The sequence below is a fragment of the Neofelis nebulosa genome, chromosome 8 (genome assembly GCF_028018385.1).
Source record: "Neofelis nebulosa isolate mNeoNeb1 chromosome 8, mNeoNeb1.pri, whole genome shotgun sequence".
NCBI lineage: Eukaryota > Metazoa > Chordata > Mammalia > Carnivora > Felidae > Neofelis > Neofelis nebulosa.
The window spans coordinates 115,168,899-115,191,741 of record NC_080789.1 but is presented as its reverse complement, the minus strand read 5'-3'; the positions used below and the strand labels follow the sequence as shown (position 1 = coordinate 115,191,741).

General features: G+C 41.4%; 1 protein-coding gene across 19 annotated transcripts in view; it reads left to right on the top strand.

The window, feature by feature from the left end:
- The window catches only part of SVIL (supervillin), a 231,308-nt gene that overhangs the window by 127,783 nt on the left and 80,682 nt on the right, over positions 1 to 22,843 (top strand). For 7 of the 19 annotated variants that reach the window (XM_058681564.1, XM_058681566.1, XM_058681565.1 and 4 more), the window contains 5 exons: positions 3,831 to 3,888; positions 9,556 to 9,647; positions 18,150 to 18,207; positions 18,323 to 18,474; positions 21,118 to 21,757. In XM_058681564.1, coding sequence (XP_058537547.1) covers positions 18,200 to 18,207; positions 18,323 to 18,474; positions 21,118 to 21,757 — 800 coding nt within the window. In that variant the 5' untranslated portion in view covers positions 3,831 to 3,888; positions 9,556 to 9,647; positions 18,150 to 18,199. Of the gene's footprint in view, positions 1 to 1,791; positions 2,142 to 3,830; positions 3,889 to 9,555; positions 9,648 to 18,149; positions 18,208 to 18,322; positions 18,475 to 21,117; positions 21,758 to 22,843 lie in introns of those variants that run through there. The other 12 variants (XM_058681568.1, XM_058681569.1, XM_058681555.1 and 9 more) reach the window with 11 other exon arrangements.

Below are 22,843 nucleotides of genomic sequence, written 5' to 3'. Positions count from 1 at the left end.
GCAACTCAAGGGAGTAAAGATAGTCTCTGCCACCAAGGCTGCCAGAACAACTGGACGGCCCCATGGGAAAAAAATAATAATAATTATCTAGATACAGACCTTACACCCTTCACAAAAACTAGTTCAAAATGGATCATAGACCTAAATGTAAAACACAAAACTATAAAACAGCTAGATGATAACATAGGAGAATCCCCAGATGACCTTGGGAATGGCGACGCCTTTTTAGATCCAACACCAAAGGCATGACCCATGAAGGAAAGAATGGATAAGCTGGATTTTGCTAAAATTATAAAACCCCTACAAAAGACAATTTCAAGAGAATTAGAAAGGCCACAGACTAGGAAAAATATTTGCAAAAGACACATCTGATAGAGGGCTGTTATCCAAAATATACAAAGGATTCTTAAAACTCAACAATGAGAAAACAAACAACCGAGTAAAATATCTCAGCAGACACCTCACCAAAGAAGATACGCAGATGGCAAATAAGTAAATGAAAAGATGCTCCACGTCATGTGGCCTCAGGGAAATGCAAGTTAAACAATACGATACCACTATGTGCCTATTAGAATGGCAAAAATCCCAAACATGGACACCACCAAGTGCTGGCAAGAGTTTGAAGCAACATCAACTTTCATCCGTTGGTGGTGGGAATGCAAAATGGTACAGTTACTTTCCAAGACCGTTTGGCACTTTTCTTACAAAACTAAACTTACTATACGATGCAGCCATCATGCTCCTTGGTATTTATTTACTCAGTGGAATTGAAAATGTCTGTCTACACAAAAACCTGCACCTGGATGTTTATAGCAGCTTTGTTCATAGTTGCCCAAACTGGGAAGCATCCATTCCGTGGGTGAATGGGTAACGAAACTGTGGTGCATCCAGACAATGGAATATTATTCCTCACCGAAGAGGCATCAGCTCTCGAGCCTTGAAAAGACACGAAGGATCCTTCGATGCATATTACCAAGTGAAAGAAGCCAACCTGAAAAGGCTCCATACTGTTTGACTCCAACTATCTGACATTCTAGGAAAGGCAACACTAGGGAGATGGAAAAAGATCCGTAGTTGCCGGGAGAGGAGGAGGGAAGTGAATAAGGCAGAGCATTGAAGATTTTCAGGGTAGTGAAAATCCTCTGTGTGATATTCCGATGCGAGATGTCATTACACATTTGTCCAAACCCATAGAATGTTGCGAACCTTAAGGTAAACCACGGACTGTGGGTAATGACGATGAATCAAAGCAGGCTCATCCTTGGTAAAAATGTCCCCCTCTGGTGAGTGCTGTCGCTCATGGCGGACGCCATGCATGATGTAGAGGCGGGGGACAATGTGGGAAATCTCTGTCCCTTCCCCTCAGTTTTGTAGTAAAGCTGCTTTTTAAAAATTAATTCCCTTTCGAAAGTAACGATGAAATAACAAGGGGGCAGTCCACGAGGTAATGCTTAAGAGCTTCTGTCTCAAATTAAAATTTCTGAACCTCTAGTAATATCTGCCTCTTCTTTTCCTGCAATTTCGCTCATGTGTTGTTCATAAATCTGGATTCTTAACGATGGGGTTTTGGCTCCCTGTTAGGTGAAATATTTCATTTAACGTAGCCAAAGCCGGACTCCAAGCAGCCTGGGAATTGTTAGGCGGCTTCCCCTTTTCCCAGTACCTCAAGAGCCTCTGTACAGTTCCTTTTTGTTTATTTTTAGGGAGAGGAGGAGTTGTTTTTGACTCCCCCGGTGATGGTTAGGTGGCAGTATTGTCTATTTAGCTGAAGCATAAGTTGTGATTCGGCCCCCACTTTGAAGTGGAAACATCAAGAATGGCCCATCAGTGGAGTCCAGCCTGTTTGAGCATCCACAGGCCTGATTTCTGCTTGTAATCTGATTACGGGGTTTGAGCTGTTCCAGCCTGCAGCCTCCTACTTTGCGTTGACTATACTTTTCAAGGACACGAGTGCCTGATTGCTGTAGCCCTGTGCTGTGAAGAATCTCAACCCAGTTTTGCTTAGACGGGCTGAAGGCCGTGGCTGGTTGAGAATTAAGCTGGAGAGCAGGCTCTGTTACTAAACTTTCTATGTGCAACCATGTTCAGAAGCCCAGAGATTGCCAGCTATCTGGGAGTTTTCCAGTTCTCTGAGAGACAAGGTAAGGCAGGAATTGCACGTATGGGTTTGTTGTATACTCTGATGAAAGCCTTTGCAGCTTCCAGTTTACCATATATTCTCCCGTGTCCAGTTAGTTATACAGTTTCCTCGAAGGACACTTTAAATATCTAACGGAGTGTATGCATTGGCTTATCTTGTGGCTGAAAAACGTGGGTTTGTTTGTTTGTTTCCCCTAGTGTAAGTTACAGAGACTGCTAAACCACTGTAGCCTCTATGCGGGAAAAATTGCAAATTCAGTTAAAATGTCCAAACTTGGGATCACATTCTGGACGTGCTGTGCTTTAGCTAAAATCTTTTTCTAAACTGAATGCTACATATACTAAATCATTTCCAGTAGACAGTGGTGTTTGTCTTTTTATGGAATCTTCATGTGAACACTGTTGGGAACAAAATGCTGATTTTGTAGTGGCTTCCTTTAGAGTGCAGAGGAAAATACATGCTTTCCGTTTAACTACTGGAGTGGCATCACAGATTCTGATCACTGATTGAAGAAAAGTGAAATGCTCAAGTTATTTTGAGTGGCACATGTGAACTTCAGGCATTCTGTAGCTAAGTCTTTCCCAGCACAGACATACCATTAGGAAGTGAGTCGAACAGGCCTCAGAGTCAGAAATTTTCTTCTATACCACTTGATAGTTTTTTGAACCGAGTTCTCACACATAGCCAGATATGTGTATAATCAGGAAAAAGGCCTAGATGTTTAATTGGCATTATACCTTGTATTTTATTGTATATTTCTAGTGGGTCACAGTTTCCAAATTCCGGGATCCCGGATGTGTTTTGATGGATAAGGGCATGTCAGCATCTGGTATATTTTCGTACCTCCTTTTCTTCTGGCCCCCAAATATTAAACAGTAAAAGGTACTTGCCCCCAAATATTAAACAGTAAAAGGCACTTCCTTAGAAGTCTCTGTAAGTGGTCTGCTTGTGGTTTCCTTGGTGGACAAAGGGTTACTATGCCAAAAGCTGTAAAACAGATTACTTGCCATTAGACTGGTATAAATTTGTCTGTGCCTGGTTTTGATTAACTGGTTCACCCGGATGTGTGTTTTTTTCTGCATGGCTTTGTTACCACCTGTCTTTACACCATACATATCTTGACTTCAAAAATAAAGAAAGTAGTTAATTTGATGTGTTGTTATTGTTTAGATTTTAAGGATGTCAATAAAACCAGCAGAAGCATTTCCTCTGCTCTTCAACAACCCCTTAAATGCACACAGTCTTTAAAGGTGTCTCAAATACATCAGGCAGTGATGAGTTTCAACGTTACCTTGACCAAAATTGTTTAATTTTTTTCCTCCTTTTTTTACTGGAGTATGTGACTATGCCATTCAGTATTTATTTGCTTTGAATTATTCTCGTAGCTATAACAAATTTACATGATAGGATTGAACTATGTCAGATTTTTTTTTATTTTTGTTTTTATTTTTTTCACCCGCAGAGTTATGTTGACCACATTTCAGGAGAAGGAAAAAAACCTTGCCTAGTTTGTGGAATTTGATTCTTAGAAGGTGTCATTTTTGTATTCATATTTCTTGTCTGGTTAATGGTTTCCTTTTTTCTTGTTATATGTTCAATGGGACTTTGGAGAATTTTTTTCCCCACTGGAGATTGTTTTTTTAACTTATTATGTAGTTATTTCATTGTTACCTTATTTCTTTCTCCTTAGATTTCAACCAGACAAACTTAAGCTTCCTTGGATTACCAAGTCAAAGAAAAGTTCCAAGGTAAAGTGGTCTTTGCTCAAGACTCTTAGGATTTAGAGATTTGTGGTAGCTTTTAGAATTATTCTCCTAAATTCCTAATTCATGAGTTTGAATGTTTGGCAATATGTTTTCTCCCCAGAGTTTGATTTATTAAAGTATATGAAACAAGCTGACCTAATTGTAGATTCAGCCAGAAAAGATTCTTTTTGTATTTATTAATGCTGTTTATGGGAACTATTTGCAGAGCAGATATAATTTTGAACCTGTAGAGGGCTACTATCTTTTCTTTCTTTTTTTTTTTTTTCATACCTGCATCTAAGCGTGGGATGTCCTTTTGCAATCTGCCCATTAAGTAAGAAAGCTTTTGATTTTTAAAGAAAAGATTTAGCCTTGTGCCTCTCTTCCCTCCCTACCCACCCCCCCCCCCCCCCACCCATCCCTCCATCTGTCCGGTGAGGTCCTGATGTCTCTTAACCTTTCTGCTCTTCGGTTCCCTACAAGATATTATGGGTACTAATTTGATTTACCTAATGTGCTAAAACTCTATGATATAGAATCATTCATATAAGCTTTGTAAAAATGAAAGTTTGTGCCAAACAAGATAGCTGTATCTCAGATGCTTCTTAGCAGATCACTGTCCCTAATAGATGTTGAGATTTTTCAAGTGGAGACACAAAGTTATTATCCCTAAGACATGCAGGCATAGACCCCAATGTACATTTCATTATGGTAGAAGGACCCAACCCTGATCTCCCCAGCCTTCCACTCAGATGCACTTCTTCCTAATGTATCCTGCATGGCATTGCCTCTTTACTCTAAAGGGTTTGCATTTCAATGGTTTTGAATAAACAGCTGTCTAATCACTGTCCTCATCAGGCTGAGCCGGGCTCTGCATTTGAAAATGGCAGCAGGCATCTTTTGGGCACACTAGATGAGATAAAGAAAGCCTTGATGGATTTGATCCACATCTTAGTATCAAGTCAGCTAGAGTTGGCTGTCATCAGTAAGGCTGTCTGTCTTATTTGACTCAGGAAATCTTAACTTTTCTAGCGCTTGACAGAATCTCCCCTATTTCTTATCTTTGTCCGATAGCATCTAAGCCTTATATCTTAGTTCCAGCTACTACAACAAAATACCATAGGCCGGCTGGCTTAGAAACAACAGAAATTTATTGCTCACAATTCTGGAGGCTGGAAGTCTGAGATCAGGGCGCCAGCATGATTGGGGGAGGGCCCTCTTTCCATCTGCAGACAGCCAACTTCTTGTATCCTCACGGGGTGGAATGAGCTAGGGAGATGGCTAGGGTCTCTCGGGGGGGGGGGGATTGTTTAGTTCTATTTTCATTGAAGTGTAGTTGTCTCTGTGTCTCTTTTTATAAGGACACTATTCTCATTCATGAAGGCTCCATCTGACGGCCTAATCCCCTTCCAAAGTCCCCACCTTCTGGTATTATCGCTTTTGGGGGTTTGCATTTCAACATACGAATTTGGGGGAATACAGACGTTCAGACCACAGTAGCTTAGTCCCCAGTGTGTCCCCGGGCAGGTTGGTTTAGCTGTAACAGAGCTAACAAGTGACGAAGAAAAAGGAAGAGGAGGAAAGCATTGCTTTGTAAGGATAGCAGAATGAAATAGACATTTCAAATATGGTGGGTATGATCTCATATGTCCCTATTGAAATTATGGCCTCCTTGCTATGGATCCTAAATGTAAAATAGGATTAGAGATACAAGAATTCGCCTCCTCCAAAGCAGTCTAGCTGACCAGACACCACAGGTACAAATATGAGGTAGTGGACTTTGATGATCTTGTAAACGTTAGGAGAAAGGTGAGCAGATTGTAGAGAGCCTTTCCCAGCGCCGGTGCTGAATAATCACTGTCGTGGTATAGCCCCATTTTGTGCAGTAGTAACTGCAGACTATCCTGTTCTCACTTTAATACAATTTCCTCTGGTTTCTACTGCTGGCATTTAAGTAGGTTAATGGGACATTATAAAAAATTGTGGACGTGGGTAGCAATCTCTTCTTAGGTTATCGAAGCAGAGGGAAGGAGGCAGAGTATGGAAAATTTAGTGCTGAAAAGAGCACTGTTTCAGAGGAGATGCAGACCAATAACAAATCTAAAAGGTGCTTCTTTCTTGATAGTAGAAACTTTAAAAATGGAATTCAAACATTAAGACCGTAGCATTTGCTTTAGTTATATATGGAGAGCTGGTATCATACTGAAGTGCAGAATCATACTTGTGATTGAGCTGTGGCAACCACCCGTGCCTACAGAGGCTGTCGGGTAGAGTCCCCTCGTCCTGGGGATGGTGAGAGCACGGTGCAGCATCCAGAGCTCAGTGCGTTCGAGGTACCCATCATGTGAGTTGGGCTTGGGCTCCGCCAGTCCCACCGCTCTGGTGCCTCTGACTCAAAAAGGTGAAGAGGAGATTTATGTTAGGGCTCCCTGGGGTATTTGTGTTTTTATCAGCCATTAGATGATCAGAAGACGTTGCTCATTCATGAATGTTCCAGAGTTCTTTACTAATGTGTCTTGCCTGCATTCTCACTGCTGGCTAGTGCCTTGGGTCTCGAAAGTCCAGGGAAAAGATGTGACTTTTTCAAAGCCTGGTTTCATATTGGTTTAAGGGGTCCTGACTCAGTCATAGCTTTTCTAGCATTCTTGAGTCAGAGCTCCACTTTTCAACCCCATGTGCCTTATTCTTTCTATCATATGTTATTCTAAAGGTGAAGAAAGGAGAGGTGACTGGCTGGCTCCATCTGTAGGGAGCATGTGGCCCTTCATCTCAGAGTCGTGAGTTCAAGCCCCACGCTGGGCGTGGAGCCTCCTTAAAATAAATAAATAGATAGATAAATAGATAAGTAAGTAAGTAAGTAAGTAAAAAAATAAATAAGTGTGAAAGAAGGAAAGTGGGGGAGGGAGGAAGTTTATAACTGATATTATTAAATATGTGCCCTTCTAATTATTCTCAGTGTTTGCAATGCTCTTTGCCCATATTACATTAAAAGTGTATAGGGTGTGTATGCAAAATATTTCAGAGTGAGTGTAGAATACATTCGAAGTATTTTATTGTCGCCATTCATTCAACAGAATGATTAAAAAAAAACCACTTTTATAAATCAATAATTTGAAATAAGACACTCATAATATGTTCTCCAAATAAGAAACCAGGCTACCTTGAGAGAAAACAACTGAAGTACGTAATATAGATTCGGTACCCGGTGGGACGGGCACTGGATCAGGGGTTTCTTCCTTGAGGAAATGACCTTAACCTGAGTCCCAGAGCAGGAGGGAGAGGAGAGAACTCAGGTAGACAGACCAGGTGAGGAGCCACGAGAGCAGTTCCCAGCAGCACTTGCGTTTTCCACTGGTGTGTGACCAGCCATGGAAAGGCTGTACTTTTCATTGGTACAGACACTCAGCTTTGTTTCAAGAAAGTAAGTGCCGGGGGAGGGGCAGGGGAAGACTTGGAAACCCCACCGTGAAAGTTCAGAAAAATGTTTAACTAGAGAGCAGTTTATTAGTCTTTATTAGCGGTTTTTTGATAAGCACAAAATGGGGGAGGGGGACTATGCACATGTCTACTTTTGAAAATATGAGATAATATTTGTGCCCCAAGGTCAGTGGCCTAAGAAGCTGAATATTTCAGGATTGCACCATTTTTTTATATGGAATTTTTTCCCTAAGATGTTAGTTTTGCAAAGAAAGTACAGAACTTTATCAAGGTATTTAAATAAATAGTTAAATAATCAATTACAATAGCATGCCATTCCTTAAGTGTGGTACATTTCTACAGTTACTTAATTTTGTAGGTTTTTTTTTTTTTTTTTTTTTTTTTTTTTCAACGTTTATTTTATTTTTTTGGGACAGAGAGAGACAGAGCATGAACGGGGGAGGGACAGAGAGAGAGGGAGACACAGAATCGGAAACAGGCTCCAGGCTCTGAGCCATCAGCCCAGAGCCTGACGCGGGGCTCGAACTCACAGACCGTGAGATCGTGACCTGGCTGAAGTCGGACGCTTAACCGACTGCGCCACCCAGGCGCCCCTTAATTTTGTAGGTTTATACTAAGTCATACATCTGAATGAAATGCCAGAAAGAATTATCACTGCCTTAGGATTTACTGTTGAGAAGTCAGTGCCAATTCCACTTTTCTGACCTACGTGGGTATTCTAGAATCTTCAAGTCATCTGGAGTGTGGTTTATAAAGACTACTTATTCTCAAGACTTTTGTGTTAAATAATATGGATACATGGCAGTCATATTTATGAATATAAGCCCTACCACATTTGTCAGCAATAACTAAGATTTTAGATGAGCTTGGTTCTAGAAGATGGATGGTGTTACGTATTTTGGAATGTGCAGCAGCTCTTTGAAATGTAATTTATGTGCAGGATATGGAGCATTCATGTGCCCCACTTACAGAGATGCACAGCACTTTCCTCAGTCACCTCTTGGACCTCTATGGACGTGCACCCCTACGTGCGGAAACACAAATGGAGGACAGCCCATAGGGAAGGTCAGCTTTGCACTGACCTTCAGCCTTTCCAAGGCTGTTGTTCACCTCTCTGGAGGTGATCGTATCACAGGAGAATATTGGTTTTCCTGCTTCTACGTTGGGTTTTCTTGCTGCACAGTGGCAGCTCGGTCTGTCTTGCCCAACCCCAGGCCCACTCCCATGGAAGCCCATGGGGTTGGCATGCAGCAGCCTGGGGGCCTAGTGTTAGAGTGGGAGCTGGCTTTGTATCTCGTCCTTGGGCAGATCATTTAACAGTTTCCTAGTCTGCAAACCGAGGATGATAATTGTTCCAGTTGGTGTGCTGGAGCCGACTTGCATCTCCTCCTGAGAGCGAGTTTATGCCTCTCTTTTAGCTGTGAGTCCAGTGAGTCCTGTGGGAAGCTTGAAAATCAGCCTTAGTGAGGGTATTTATGCTATCAGCAAAGACTGCAAAGCATATGCTTAGGGGAAGGGGGTGGGAGAGCAAGACTAAGGAGCAAGTTTTTAAACATTTATTAGCACAGCACTGAGTAGTTCAGGCCTCACAGGGTCTTGCGAAAATAATTAAGAGTATGCTTGGAGTATGCCTAGTTATAGAAGAAGAGTACATAGTAAGTGCTCAGTTCTTCTTCGCTTTCATTTCCTCCTTTATTCCAAGGCTCTTTTCATGAGCCTCGCAGACCTGTCCACCATGCTTTGATTTCTTGGTACTTTGAAGGCATTTGTTATATAATTTCAACACTGGAGGAAAGCATGCACATAACCTAGACAAGTTGCTGATTTTCTGAGGAAGAGATTAGAACACAGAAAGGGTGAGTGATTAATCCAAACTTACACAGCTATTGGTGAGTGGCTCTAGAAGAGGTTATCAGTCCCAACCAAGGCGTCTGGCTGGCAGCTCAGCCGTGTTTTTGCCCCCCTGACACTACGTCACCTGCCCCTGCTGACGTAATTCTTCAGTTGCACAAAAAAAGTCCTATAAATAGCTATAACTATAAATGACTATAAATAAATGAAAACAGCTCCCATTTAACTCCCCAAAATGAAACTTTTTATGTTTCGTCTACATCCACCTATTTAACTATGTATAACAGCTCATTTTCGTTTAGCATTTTTTTTTCACTTAATATCGTGTATCTTGATTCAAATTGACTTTAAACATGACTAATGGAATAATTTAATTTCTAGCTTTCAGAAAGAGTTCTTGCTTGAAGATAAAGAACAGCGCACTAACTACAAAGGAGGAATCAATGCTAAGCTTTTAACTGCACTTCCCAAAGGTGAGACTTTCTCTAAATGGTTGACCGGTGCCCTGAGCCTGTAGGTCTTGTGTTGCCTGATTTCCTTGGAGGGGGACTGCCTCACTGATCTCCAGTGTATACTCTTGTACGTGTCCCTTTCTGTCTATTTCAACAATTAGCCTCAACTGAGGTAGCTCTCTTCCTGCATGTGGAATCTACACCTTTCTACAAGTCCCTTCTCTTACTTTTAGGCATTCTTTGGTTTTCCCTGGAGGCTGGGGGGTGGGGAGGGTGAGAGAGGGAGCCGGCACAGACTCAACCTTCTTCATCTCTCCTACCTGTGTCACCTTCTCCGGGGACGGTGGGTTTTGCTCATAAGGCCCCTTCTTTTCCATCCGCTCGCTCCATTTCCTCCACCTCTGGGCGTCTGCCAGTGTTGCTGCATTTCCACTGAGTATGTTAGGGCTCCCTGCTGGGCAGCACACTGGCCTATCAATGCAGACTGTTCCACACACGCTTCCTTCTCCAAGTAGGTGCTCACCAGTTCGGTGAATTCGTATTTTCATTGGTAGAGATGTATGTGCACTAAAATATGTGCAGCTGTCACCAGCCAACCACCCCTTGTTTCCCCCGAGAAATGACATAAATGTTACCAGATCTTTGTTTCCCCCGACTGTAACACTGGCACAGCGTGGTACCGGCTCACAAACTGTCTCCATCCCAAATGAGCTGGGTAAACCTTACTATGGAAGAAACAGATTTAGTGGAAGATCCGATATCCGATTTTTTTTTTTTTTTTTTTTGGTCCTCTGAAAGAAAACAAAAACAAAAACAAAAACAAACATAAGATCAAACCTAAAAGAAATTAGACCAGAAACCATATTCTTTTGATAGAAACTAAATCTAGTTTAAAAGGCCCACTGCTAAATGGGCGTATATCCTGAGGAATTGAATGGATGATACGGCTAGACAAAGTCTGATGAGGTCGGATATTTGCAGGTCCCCAGGGATTTGGCCTTGTGGAGAAACTTCAAACAGGGACGTTTTGTAATTTCCAAGTACTTACAAAACTGTCGAGAGGAAGACAGGCTTACCCCACGTTGCCCCAGAGGCCAAAAACAAGAATAACGTATTGAATTACAGAGAAGTAGGTGAGATTTCATACGAGAGAGACAATTCTGATAGTTCGTGGGACCTAGAAATGAAATGGCCTGTATTATCATCTCTTCGGCTCCCAGTAGCTGTTCAAGGAAGGTCATGTGCTTCCATGGGAAGGACACATGCTGTGGGTTCCTGCCTGGATGGCATGAAATGGAAAGGTCCTTCTGATTTTTTAGACTCTGTAAAAGAGAAAGAAACTCAAGCTAATCTGAGTCAGACTTAAAATCTGTGAAGATGAGCCAAAGTACTGCTAAATTTGATTTTAGCGGTAGCTTCGAAGATTGGACTGATTAGACAAAATTCTGTAGTAACAGCTGCTTTACTCGTCCTCCTGGCCTAGCCCAGGTCCTTTCCTTGATGAACGGTCGTACATGCAATGTTGGGATCAGAAAAATTAGAAGCAATAGATGAGATGCGAGGTCCCTTCAGGCTCAACAGCTTATAACTCCATATGTGCCAAAATTTAAAAACACGTAAGTTGATTAACCAGTTTCACCAGAAAATGTATCATAATTGGTTATAAAAATGTAACTCTTCACAAAACGAAGATAATGCCATGCATTAATCAGAGTTATGTTTCCAAATTCACAGGATCTTCAAAATGTGCTTTAAAAGTGTCAGAGCCCCTCCTCCCCTGAATTCCATGTAAATTCCCCACCGTCTTGTCTCACGTTGTGCACTTTATGAATTCGGGCAGGCATGTTTGGAAAGACCCGCGTATTACCGGTGATCTCACTCCTCCATGTTAACACGTCTCTTGATGGCAGCTCCTGGCAATATAATGGTAAAAATAGGAATTGGTTCCAACTGTTTTAATGGCATAGAGCTTTATGTCTGTTTACACATTTCCAGCAGTTTCTTTCCATTCATTTAGTGAGGAATTCTTGCTTTTGTGCAAATGAGCATTAAAATGATCATTGGCTTTTCTCTAAGGGGCTTCCTTTAACTGTGTACCACACGCAAGTTATCCGATGACTAAAAACCTTTACCTATGCAAAGTTTATAATATGGAAATAGATTTTCCACTTAGGAATTGTGAAATGAACCAACTACATTACTTCTTTAATAGCTTTAGTGAGCTATAATTCATATAGCATACAGTTCATCCATTTACAGCACTCAGCTCAGTGGCTTTCAGCATATCCACAGAGTTGTGCATCCAGGGCCGCCGTCAGTTTCGGAAAGTTGTCATTATCCAAAAAGAAGTCCCACACTTCGGAGCCACCACCCCTCTCCCTTATTCCTCTAGTTTTGTAATGACTTATTTTCTAAGCTGCTTGTCTTTATATTAGTGGCTGCCTTCCAAGTGTAAAAGTTGAAGTGCGTTACTCCTCTGGGAAGTCAGATCAGTATTCAGGACATTCTGGGTCTGGCCTGTGCTCTTAGCCTGTCAAATGCAGGCTGGGAGAGCTCTTGGCAGTCCCCTGCCACTTATATTTCTTCGGAAGATTCTACTGTACTTGGGTTTAGACGACTGGACTCGACAATAACTTTACCAGAAAGCCTGCTTCTCAGGGCTAAAGAAACTGTATTCCTCAAGAAAAGTACCCAGCAGACCAAATCATCCTGAGTATTGGCATTACATATTATTATAAAGCATATTAGGCAGTTAAATAAAATATAAATTATTATAGCTCTTGGGGCGCCTGGGTGGCTCAGTCGGTTAAGCATTAACTCTTGATTTTGGCTCAGGTCATGATCTCACAGTTTGCGGGATCAAGCCCTGCATCAGGATCCATGCTGCTTGGGAGTCTCTCTCTCCCTCTCTCTCTGCCCCTCCCCAACTTGCGCTCGTTCACTCTCTCTCTCTCTCTCTCTCTCTCACAAAAACAAACAAACAAACAAACAAACAAACAAACAAACAAACAAACCTTTAAAAAAAAAAAGTATCATAGCCCTGACGTCAGTTCCCCTTAAATTACCTTACTTGGAAAATGACCATCCCATTCCCATCAAAAAGAACTAAAGAAATAGACTCACAGAATCCATATTGCCACAGAAGTACCATTCACAATTACTCAGACAAGGGCAGAAGACTAAAATAGCAGGTATAATGAGGGATAATTTAGTGTATGTTAAAGTTTTAATTAATGTATTTGAAGGCAAAGTAGAACATTTATTACAACAGAAGTTAGATCAACAGTGCCTATTATGTATTGTGTATTAGATGATGACTAGTATTACTGTTACCTGAACCATTTCTGAGTTGTGCATATTCTGCCACAGCATATCATCAACTGAATTATGGCTGCTTAATCCAATTTTTAAAAACATTCTTATTTCCTATTTTTTAGGAAATATACGTTGAAGAGTTTAGAGGGAAAGGGATATCATGCTGCCAACTTACTCTCTTTTTTTTTCCTTTTTAATTTTTTTGCTATTTATTTGTTTATTTATATCCAAATTGGTTAACATATAGTATAATAATGGTTTCAGGAGAGAATTTAGTGATTCATCACTTACATATAACACCCAGTGCTTCTCCCAACAACTGCCCTCCTTAATACTCATCACCCATTTAGCCCATCTCTCCCCCCCACCTCCCCTCCGGCAGCCCTCAGTTTGTTCTCTGTCGTAAGAGTCTCTTATGGTTTGCCTCCCTGTCTCTTTTTATCTTATTTTTCCTTCCCTTCCCCTATGTCTATGTGTTGTGTTTCTTAAATTCCACATGAGTGAAATCATATGATATTTGTCTTTCTGATAAGAGACTGATTTCTCTTAGCATAATACCCTCTAGTTCCATCCATGTTGTTGCAAATGGAAAGATTTCATTCTTTTTGGTTGCCGAATTATATTCCATCATGTGTCTCTCTCTCTCTCTCTCTCACACACACACACACACACACACACACACACACACCACGTTTTCTTTATCCATTTGTCAGTTGATGGACATTTGGGCCCTTTCCATAATTTAGCAATTATTGATAGGGCTGCTGTAAACATTGGGCCACATGTGTCCTTTCAAATCAGATAAAGGGACATCATGCTGCAACTTATTCTTAAATGGTTCAGAAAAGTTGACATGTAAATATGTGGACTTGCATGCATGCATATATACACATCACACACGTAAATACGTGTATGGAAAAGGGTAAACGTAAACCAAATGTATTGAGGTGTTAACATGTTGTGAAGCATGTCTTGATTTTTCTGTAAGCCTAAAATTATATAAAAATTGTAAAGGAAAGAAAGCTTTTGGTAGATCATAAGCAATAATAAACTGTATTCAAGATTATCAATCAGAAGGTGCCTGTGATAGTGATTTATGTGGCGGTCTTTATGCATGAAACAACACAGAGGCAACATAGATTTCCATAGCTGGGGTGTCTTCCCATGATTTCTTAGTATTAGCTCTTGTTCAATGTTTTATAATAAACCTGACCAAAAATTCAAGTGGAGGGCCTAAAGAACACTGCAAGAGCCCAAAAGAGGTTTGTTTTTTGGTTTTGGTTTTGGTTTTCCTGGAAAGGGTCAGAAAAAGTACGCACACATCAGCAATTCAAATAAAACCTCATTCTCTTTTATACAACTGAAGTGTTTTCCCATGGGCTAGATATACTAGGGTAATTATACTTCATGTTTGTTTTACTAATTTTACTTGTAAATTATAGTCTTGGGAAAGGAAGCTTCTCTGTTCTTTTCTCTTCCACATCATTTCTTTCCCCTGTAATTTCACATCTATTGGAAGGAAGCAAATCTTGGTAACTGAAAAATACATTTGTTAGAAAGAATAGACTGAGCAGTAATTTGTTTGCGTAAGGGATTTTTTTTCTAAAAGATTCACCATGGATTTCCACTAAGAATGAATAAGCTTGCTGATACATTTGCTTAATTATTTTTAAAGTAATCTCTACACCCGACATGGGGCCTGAACTCACCACCCTGACATCAGGAGTCAGATGCTTTACTGACTGAACCAGCCAATGCCTCTAACTTGCTGGTACATATAGAGTATGGTTTGATTTATGACTTCATTTCAGTCCTCGGTAAATAATCAAAGAGGACTGTAGGTTATAAGCTTGAAACAGTTTTTTTTTTTTTAATGTTTATTTATTTTTGAGACAGAGACAGACAGAGAGCATGAACAGGGGAGGGGCAGAGAGAGAGGGAGACACAGAATCCGAAACGGGCTCCAGGTTCTGAGCTGTCAGCACAGAGCCCGACGTGGGGCTCGAACTCACGGACCGTGAGATCATGACCTGAGCCGTAGTCGGATGCTTAACCGACTGAGCCACCCAGACGCCCCAGAAACAGTTTTGACTTCAAATCTAGATGTGGTTTGAGTTTGAATCTAGATGTGGTTTGAGTTTGAATCTAGATGTGATTGGAGAGAGGAGCTAGCTAGTGGTGTCTGTTAGTGGGATAACCTAGAACCTGGGCATCCAGGGGACGGGCTACCGTCCAAGGACAGTAACTTCCCCGGGGCTCAAGGGGGGACTTTAGAAACAAATGGGAGCATTTTTGTGTCACAGCAACTGGTGATGATTAGGCATTTGTTACGGAAGCCACGGACACTTAACACCCTGCAGTACAAGGCTCACAATGAGGAAAATTTTCACTCAAAAGGCTGTTCACACCCCATGGTGATCTGTGCTGTTTTAGAGCCAGTCAGTGAATCTGTCAACCTGATGAGGTGCACCTGAATGTCTGCTATATGCTATCCTAAGACATACAAATGACAGGTTCATTGGTGGGTTGCCTGGCCTGTTTTGTCCAGAAAAGGACAGAGATCACCATGAACTTGGTTTACCATCCTCCTTTCTCCCACTGCCCCAGACTTCTTAGGGTTCAGTTTCCGTGATGAATGACTATTGTGACCATCAGCCTGTTCCCTTCTCATAGTCTTTATAGAATATTGAGATGGGTAGGGAATGGCAGTAGGAAGAGTATAGTTCTGTTGGCGGTGGGGCATTGGCATAGTCCAGTTCCTTCTAGAATATGTGAAATAAAAAAATGACAGGAAGCAATTTGTTACTTATCTTTCTCTCTGTACTGCTGGGATCTTTTTTGGGGGGAAGAGGATCTTTCTTAAAAAATATCTTTAGTTACATTAATTTCTATAGAAAAATTTAAAAACTAAAAATTCAATGCAATAAAAGTGATTTTCACAGTCTCAAGTTGGGACTACAAAGTAGATCATAACTTTTTCCAGTAGAAGTTATAGGACACTCTTTATGTTAAATTGATATTTGTATCCTTGTCTTGGTCCATTTGGGCTGGTATAACAAAATACCATAGACTGGGGTGGCTTCTAAGAGAGCAGAAATGTATTGCTTATAGTTCTGAAGGCTGGAATCCCTAGATCAGGGATCCGGTGTGGCTGGGTTCTGGTGAGACCCCCCTCGTGACTTGCAGACCGCCAGCTGCTCATTGGGTCTCACATGGGAAGCGGTAAGTTCTGTGGGACCTCTTTTAGAAGGGCACTAATCCTACTCGCGAAGGCAAACAATCATCTCTCAAAGGTCCCACCTCCTAATACTATCACTGTGAGGATTAAGATTTCAACATATGAATTTGGTGGTGGGGCGGGGGACACAACATATAGACTATAGCATACCTAGCTGAAATGCTTCGGGTGGAGGAAAGTTAAATGGCGTTAGGCTGTGCAAGACCCTATTATACCCTGTTTCTCAATTAAGAGTGTGATGCATTGAGTTTGAAACCTACTTTTCAGAGCACTTGGAATTTGGTTTCAATAGCTTCTTGAGCAATCATATGAAAAAACATGACCCCTTTCTCTTCTTGGGGCTTAAATAATTAATTGATACTCTTTGGTTTATATCATCCTTGAAAACAGTTTCAAAATCTGCACTACCGGTCGTTAAAGTTTCTTCACCATAATCTCACTGGAGCTAATTGGTTAAGTGGGAAGCTGTTATTAGTCAAGCTTTCTCAAAAGGCTGCATGGCGGGATGCACCATTATCATTATGCCCTTGTCTTCCAAATAAGAACATGATTAACTATGCAGAGAAAGTATACCCCTGACTCCAGCCACTCTGTTTCCTGGGAAAACCACCTGAGGGAGAGACTTTTATGAAGCCAACTATCTCAACAAAAGTCAATCTGACTAAAATTTTAAGGTGGTTATCTTGTAAAAATAAATAAATAAAAACTAGGCTTGTATCTCTGGAGACAAACGGCAATATAAAAGGGGTGTGTGTGTGTGTGTGTGTGTGTGTGTGGTTTTTGACTCATTACTAAAAATGACCACTTTAAAAAAATAAAATGGAAATTGAAGTAGCTGAAAGTTAAATTCCAGTATTCAGGGGCACCTGGCTGGCTCAGGCGACTCTTGATCTCAGGGTGGTGAGTTCGAGCCCCACGCTGGGCGTAGCGTTTACTTTAAAAAAAAAAAAAAAAAAAAAAAGGAAAAGAAAAAATTAGAAAATACTTAAGCAGTCCAGTGTGCCTCCTTTGAGTTTCTTCTTTGACCCAGTCTTTCAAAATTCTATGGGCCACCAGGGCTATCAGCGACTCTGTGGTGTTCCTGGGTCCTCAGTAGGAACCACTCAGATGAGCCTTCGTGAATTCATGGGATTGAGGAGGAAGCGAGAAGAGAGACCTTTATTCTCCACCAAATGTGTCCATTTCTCCAAAGAAACAATGATTTGGCATCTCGGTGATATCCTTGTAGTCGGTATCACACGGGACCCTCCTCACCTCAGCAAAACATTTGTCTGCTCATCCAGTGTCTCCAAGAGAATTGGGGTAATTACCTTATCCATCATCTACCCAAATTATAGCAGGAAAACCATTGTTAGCGTTTCCTTCCAGCGAAAGCCGGTGAGGGGAAGCTTAGGAACCGGCTTAACCTAAACTACAGTAAATGGCTGTCGGCTGCATCAGGTACCACTGGGAACACAATCCGGTAGTCACAGAGCTCTCCAGGTTGTGTGATAGGACCAAATAGTGTGAGACACGTGGTTGGAGCTTGCTGATGGGCATGTCAAGGTTCTTGTCCTTGTCTCTACTTTTGCAGACTTTCGAAGTTTTCCGTAATGAAATGCCATTAGTATTGAACCTACTAACAGTTAAAAACAGATTCTGCTTGCTGAAGAGATCTTAATGTTCAGGCTTCCTCAGACTCTCCTGGATGGAACAGAACTTGTTCCTATTAATCCATTCCTTACTCACGGTTTTACGCCTTAGCGCAGCCTGTGAAGTGCGTGTAGGTGCATCCCATTTGGTGTCTGCTCTTTGGCACTAGAAGACAATCACCAGGAGGACAGGAACTGTGTCAATTTTGCATATCCACCGCTACATAGAAGCCAAGAACAGAAACATTAGTTCAATACATGTAGGTTTCCCGAAGGAGTGAAATGAATGCATGACAACTGAGTACTGGACTATCTTCATTCTTCTTTGTTTTATTTTAGTTGCAGAATTAAGAAAAATCTTTGAACCAAAGAGGAAAGAACTTTTAGAAATGAAAAGGTAAGATATTTCTTGTACCTAATTAGAAAGTCGAAAAGCTTGGTGAAACAGTATTCCCTTTTCCCTTAGAATTGATTTCCGTGGCTCACTAGGCCCTTTTTGTTGTCTTGCACAGAAAAGAAAGAATCGCCAGGCGCCTAGAAGGAATTGAAACGGACACCCAGCCCATCCTCTTGCAGAGCTGCACGGGGTTAGTGACCCATCGCCTGCTGGAGGAAGACACGCCCAGATACATGCGAGCCACAGACCCGGCCAGCCCCCACACCGGTGAGCATGCCCGCCTGGTGGCCTGTGATCAAGCAGGCTGCCCGAGATGTTCCACAGAGGCTTTTTTTATCCAGTGCTATTGGAAAGTGAGATACTCTGCAAAGACGAATTGCGTAGATGTACTGATTAAATACACGCGCTTGTAAAAAGCTTCAGCCACATATGTCAGCTCTGTCCTGCCTCACAGATGTGGTCCTCTGGTGTCACAGCAGTAAGAAATGGTGCCCCTTGGCACACTGTTGGGTAATTGATGATGTCATTTCCCCCCTTGCCTGGGACCCGTAAAGGGCAGGAACTGTGTTTCCCTCTTGGTGTCCTCAGTGCCCTGGCACCAGACCTGTTGCCAGAGATCCTCAGTAAGAGTTTGTTGGAGGACTGAATGAGACACATTTTTACAGAATCCCCAGGTCCCCAGCACAGGGCCCGGCTGCTCGTGGCAGGTAGTATTAAAAGTAAACCTGGACCTTGAGTGGGTAGGGCTCTTAGTCTATGTGTTCATGCAACAAAAATTCTATTTAAATTATTGTAATACATGTAATTTTAATACATGTATTGTAATACATGTAAATTTTAAATTCTATTTAAATGTAATACATGTGATACATGTAATTCTATTTAAATTATTATAATACATGAAATTGCATATTTATTTCCTGTTAAGCAGTATTTCAAACATAACCTACCTTTTTTTTTTTTTTCTTTTTTTTTGGATCACTGTCAATGTTTGAACATTGGATATTCAACGTGGCCTTGGAAGAGGATGACGGGGGCTGTTCGTCCCACCCCATCCCTGGCTCTGTAGCTCTATGCCCCTGCTGCTGCTTGTAGCCATTGTTTCTTAGTTTCTTCCTCAGAGGGGCTGTTGCTCTCACTTCATGATGTGATCATTTCACTTGTCTAGAGTTCCTGAGCTTCTATGGCCAGAAAACTAGACAATTACAATTTTTTAAAATTCCATGAAGAATCAAGACTAGACAGAGTACCAAAATTTATGGCCAGAAATGAATGCTAGTGTATATAAAATGTGAATCTATGTATTACCATAATTTAAGCTTCACATATTTGTGAGAAATGGAAGACTTACTTAATAAAATGGTACTGGGAAAATAGGTTATCGTGCAGTGGGAGAGGGGACATAGCCCTCTTCTCACTTATATAAAACACAAAAATAAGTGCCAATTAGTCATATGATTAATTTTAAGAAAGTAATTTAAAAACATGAAAACATAGGTGAATATTTAATTCAAATTGAATGAAAAAGGACTTTCAAAACACAGAAAGAGCTGTGGAAATCACACATGACCAGGCCAATTGACTTGACTACATAACAATTCACATCTGTACTCCAAAGAAAATCTAAAAAATTAAACAAGTTTGAAATATTCATGAATAAGATTAAGGTTCATGGTCCTATAAAAGTGCACACAAACCAACAAAAAAGGACAGTAGGAATCAGTAAAATATAAAAGTGCACACAAACCAACAAAAAAGGACAGTAGGAATCAGTAAAATATAGAGCAGTAAGCTTGATCAGATATTCCAGAGGAGAAAAAACAAATGGCTAATAAATAATTGGAAAATGCACATATTCTCTTTTTCTAGTAATCAAATGATATTTTGTAATTAACACTCAATGTTTTTAAGAGAACATAGATGGCAGATTCAAGTGCAAATTGATGCAAACTTTATAAAATTAATTTGACAGTCTAGCAAGTATCTTAAAATGATATACTTTTTTGATAATGCAGTTATACGTTTATGAATCTTGTCTGTTGTGATAGTAGTCAGAAAATCAGACTGATTAAAACTTAGAAACAACGTAAATGCCCAGAAATATGAGAAGGGTTATCTTAGTTATGGAATGCCTATTAGGCGGAATATTACGAAGCCTTAAAGAATGATGTCTCCAAAATAAGATTTCCAAATACAGGCAAATGTTTCAGACCAAACATTAATGGTATATAAAACATAAATTATTTTATATAGAAGGAAAGAAGAAGTCAATTTTATAAAAGAAGGAATACATAGAAATATTTGGCAAATTATCAATTTATCATAATTACACATTAGTGATTATTGGTGATTTAGGGTTTTACCTTCCTATGTTTTCATGTTAACATGCTAGACATTTTCTGTTTGTGTGCAACAGTTGGAAAAATCCACTAGTGTTACACACACACACACACACACACACCCCCCAAGAACCTGGTACATATTGATAGTGCCCACTATTGTTCTGGTTATTATCAGATCCTGTGAAACCACAATCTGTCATTTGTTAAGTTACAGCAGATCAAGTATCTTTTCTAGAGGGCTCTGGCCTCACCCATAAAATTCTAAACTCAAAAACAGAAAGGTAAATAAGTAAGAGGCAGCAGGCTGGAGCGAGGGGCTGAGCCTTAGTGCGGGCCGGGCGGAAGGCGGCTTACCCCGCCAGGACGGCTCTCGGCCTTCAGGTGTTTTCACTGCAGACCCCGCACCTGTTCGGCAGCCCGGGTCGTCACCGTGGCTAGATACACCTGTGTGAGACGCGGGCCCTGCGCCGCGCGGGCGCTCAGGCGTGTGCTGTGTACTGAACAGCGTGCAGTCGGTGCGCACCTGTACTTGAACTCTGTCCGTGTTCCCCGTGTGGTTCCCTTGCAGGCCGGTCCAATGAAGAGGAAGACACTTCGGACTCCTCGGTGGAAAAGCAGACCCGCTCCAAACTCTACCCAGAAACGCCGCGCGTCCATGCTGACGCCTCCTGTGGTTCGGCTCTCATGGACGCCCCGGCTCTTGAGTCCAAAGCGGAGAGAATCGCGCGGTACAAAGCGGAGAGGAGGCGGCAGCTGGCCGAGAAGTACGGGCTAGCGCTGGATTCCGAAGCCGACTCGGAATCGCTGTCTCGATACACCAAGTCCCGCAAGGACGCTGATGCTGCCGACAGAAGGGGAGAGAAAGGCGACAGGCAGGCCGAGCCGGGCAAAGATTCGAGCTCCCTGTACTCCAGGCCCTGCGTGGCCGAGTCCAAGGACTATGCCCTCCACGGGAGTGACGGTCTTTCCGACACCGAGGTGCTGCTCAACGTGGAAAACCAAAGACGGGGGCAGGAGCCCAGCGCCCCCGCGCAGGCCCGCGACCTGGCCCCCACGGTTGACGGTTCCTCATCCTTCCAGTTCTCCGGGCGAGACTGCACCGCCTTCAGTGACGTGCCAAGGTCCCCAAAGCAAATGCACGCCGTGCCACCCGCCTCCCCGAGCCACTCTGCCGGTGACCCTCCACTCCCCGCGGAGGCGCGAGCCAGGTAAGCGTTCAGCGCGCGCTCAGCCGCCTTAACATCTTTGCTTTGCACCCTCCTTTGTCAGGGTCTGGGTATTCTTGGCATTCTGTGGAGGGTTCAGCTGGTGGCGGAAATAAGGTGACCTAAGAGTTTTTGTTTCCACAGTATCAAAATAGGTTCTGTCAAAGCAGGAAGCTTCAACTTTTTTTTAAAAATGATCAGCTCAACAGGTGTCTTGGGGACCCTTTCATGGGAGCCTCGCTTCAGGACCCTTCTTTTTACTGTTTCTTACATGCCTTTAATAATCGTCTGTTTCTTCATTTTTCTATAATTATACCCAAGACTCCTTGGTGATTGTGTTGCTGTCATTTAAGATCACAAAGCAGAAGGACCACCACTAACGCAGTGGACGGGCCTCAGTTTAGGGTATGAAGTGTGACTGCAATATATACTGAATATAACTGGGACGTATAGCAATGCAATTAAATTACATCTGCGAGCTAAGAAGGAAGCTCTGTGGAAAAGCACCTCCTTTCAAAGACCAGGCATTAGGTGTAATTTGTAACGTGTATAAAGACAGTAGCTCCCATTTGGGAAAATCAGAAAAGGTATAAGACCAGAAACTCAAATGCCAGAAGAAAATATGTGTTTCTAAATGTAAATGTAATTTAAATTTCTATTTATAAATGTAATTTAAATTTCTAAATTTAGATGTAATTTAAATTTCTAAATTTAGATAAAATTTCTAAATTTAGATTAAATTTAACTTTTGGAGTCTAAATTAAATTTAAAATTTGAGATTTAAATATTTAAATAAAATTTAAAATGAGAGGTTTAAATGTTTAAATAAAATTTAAATCTCTAAATTTAAATATTTAAATTTTCAAATTTTAAAATAAATTTAGATGTTTAAATTTAAATGCAATTTAGATATTTAAATTCAATAAATGTGATGACCATATTTAAAATGCAATTTACTTAAACATCCTACTTTAAAGTTTGGGGTAATTGTCTGGGTCGACTCCTGAATGTGTTTTTCAGTCCAAATAAGCATTAGCTTCCCAGGTGAATTGAGGATTTGTGAGGATCAAGCAACTTTATTCTGGAAGA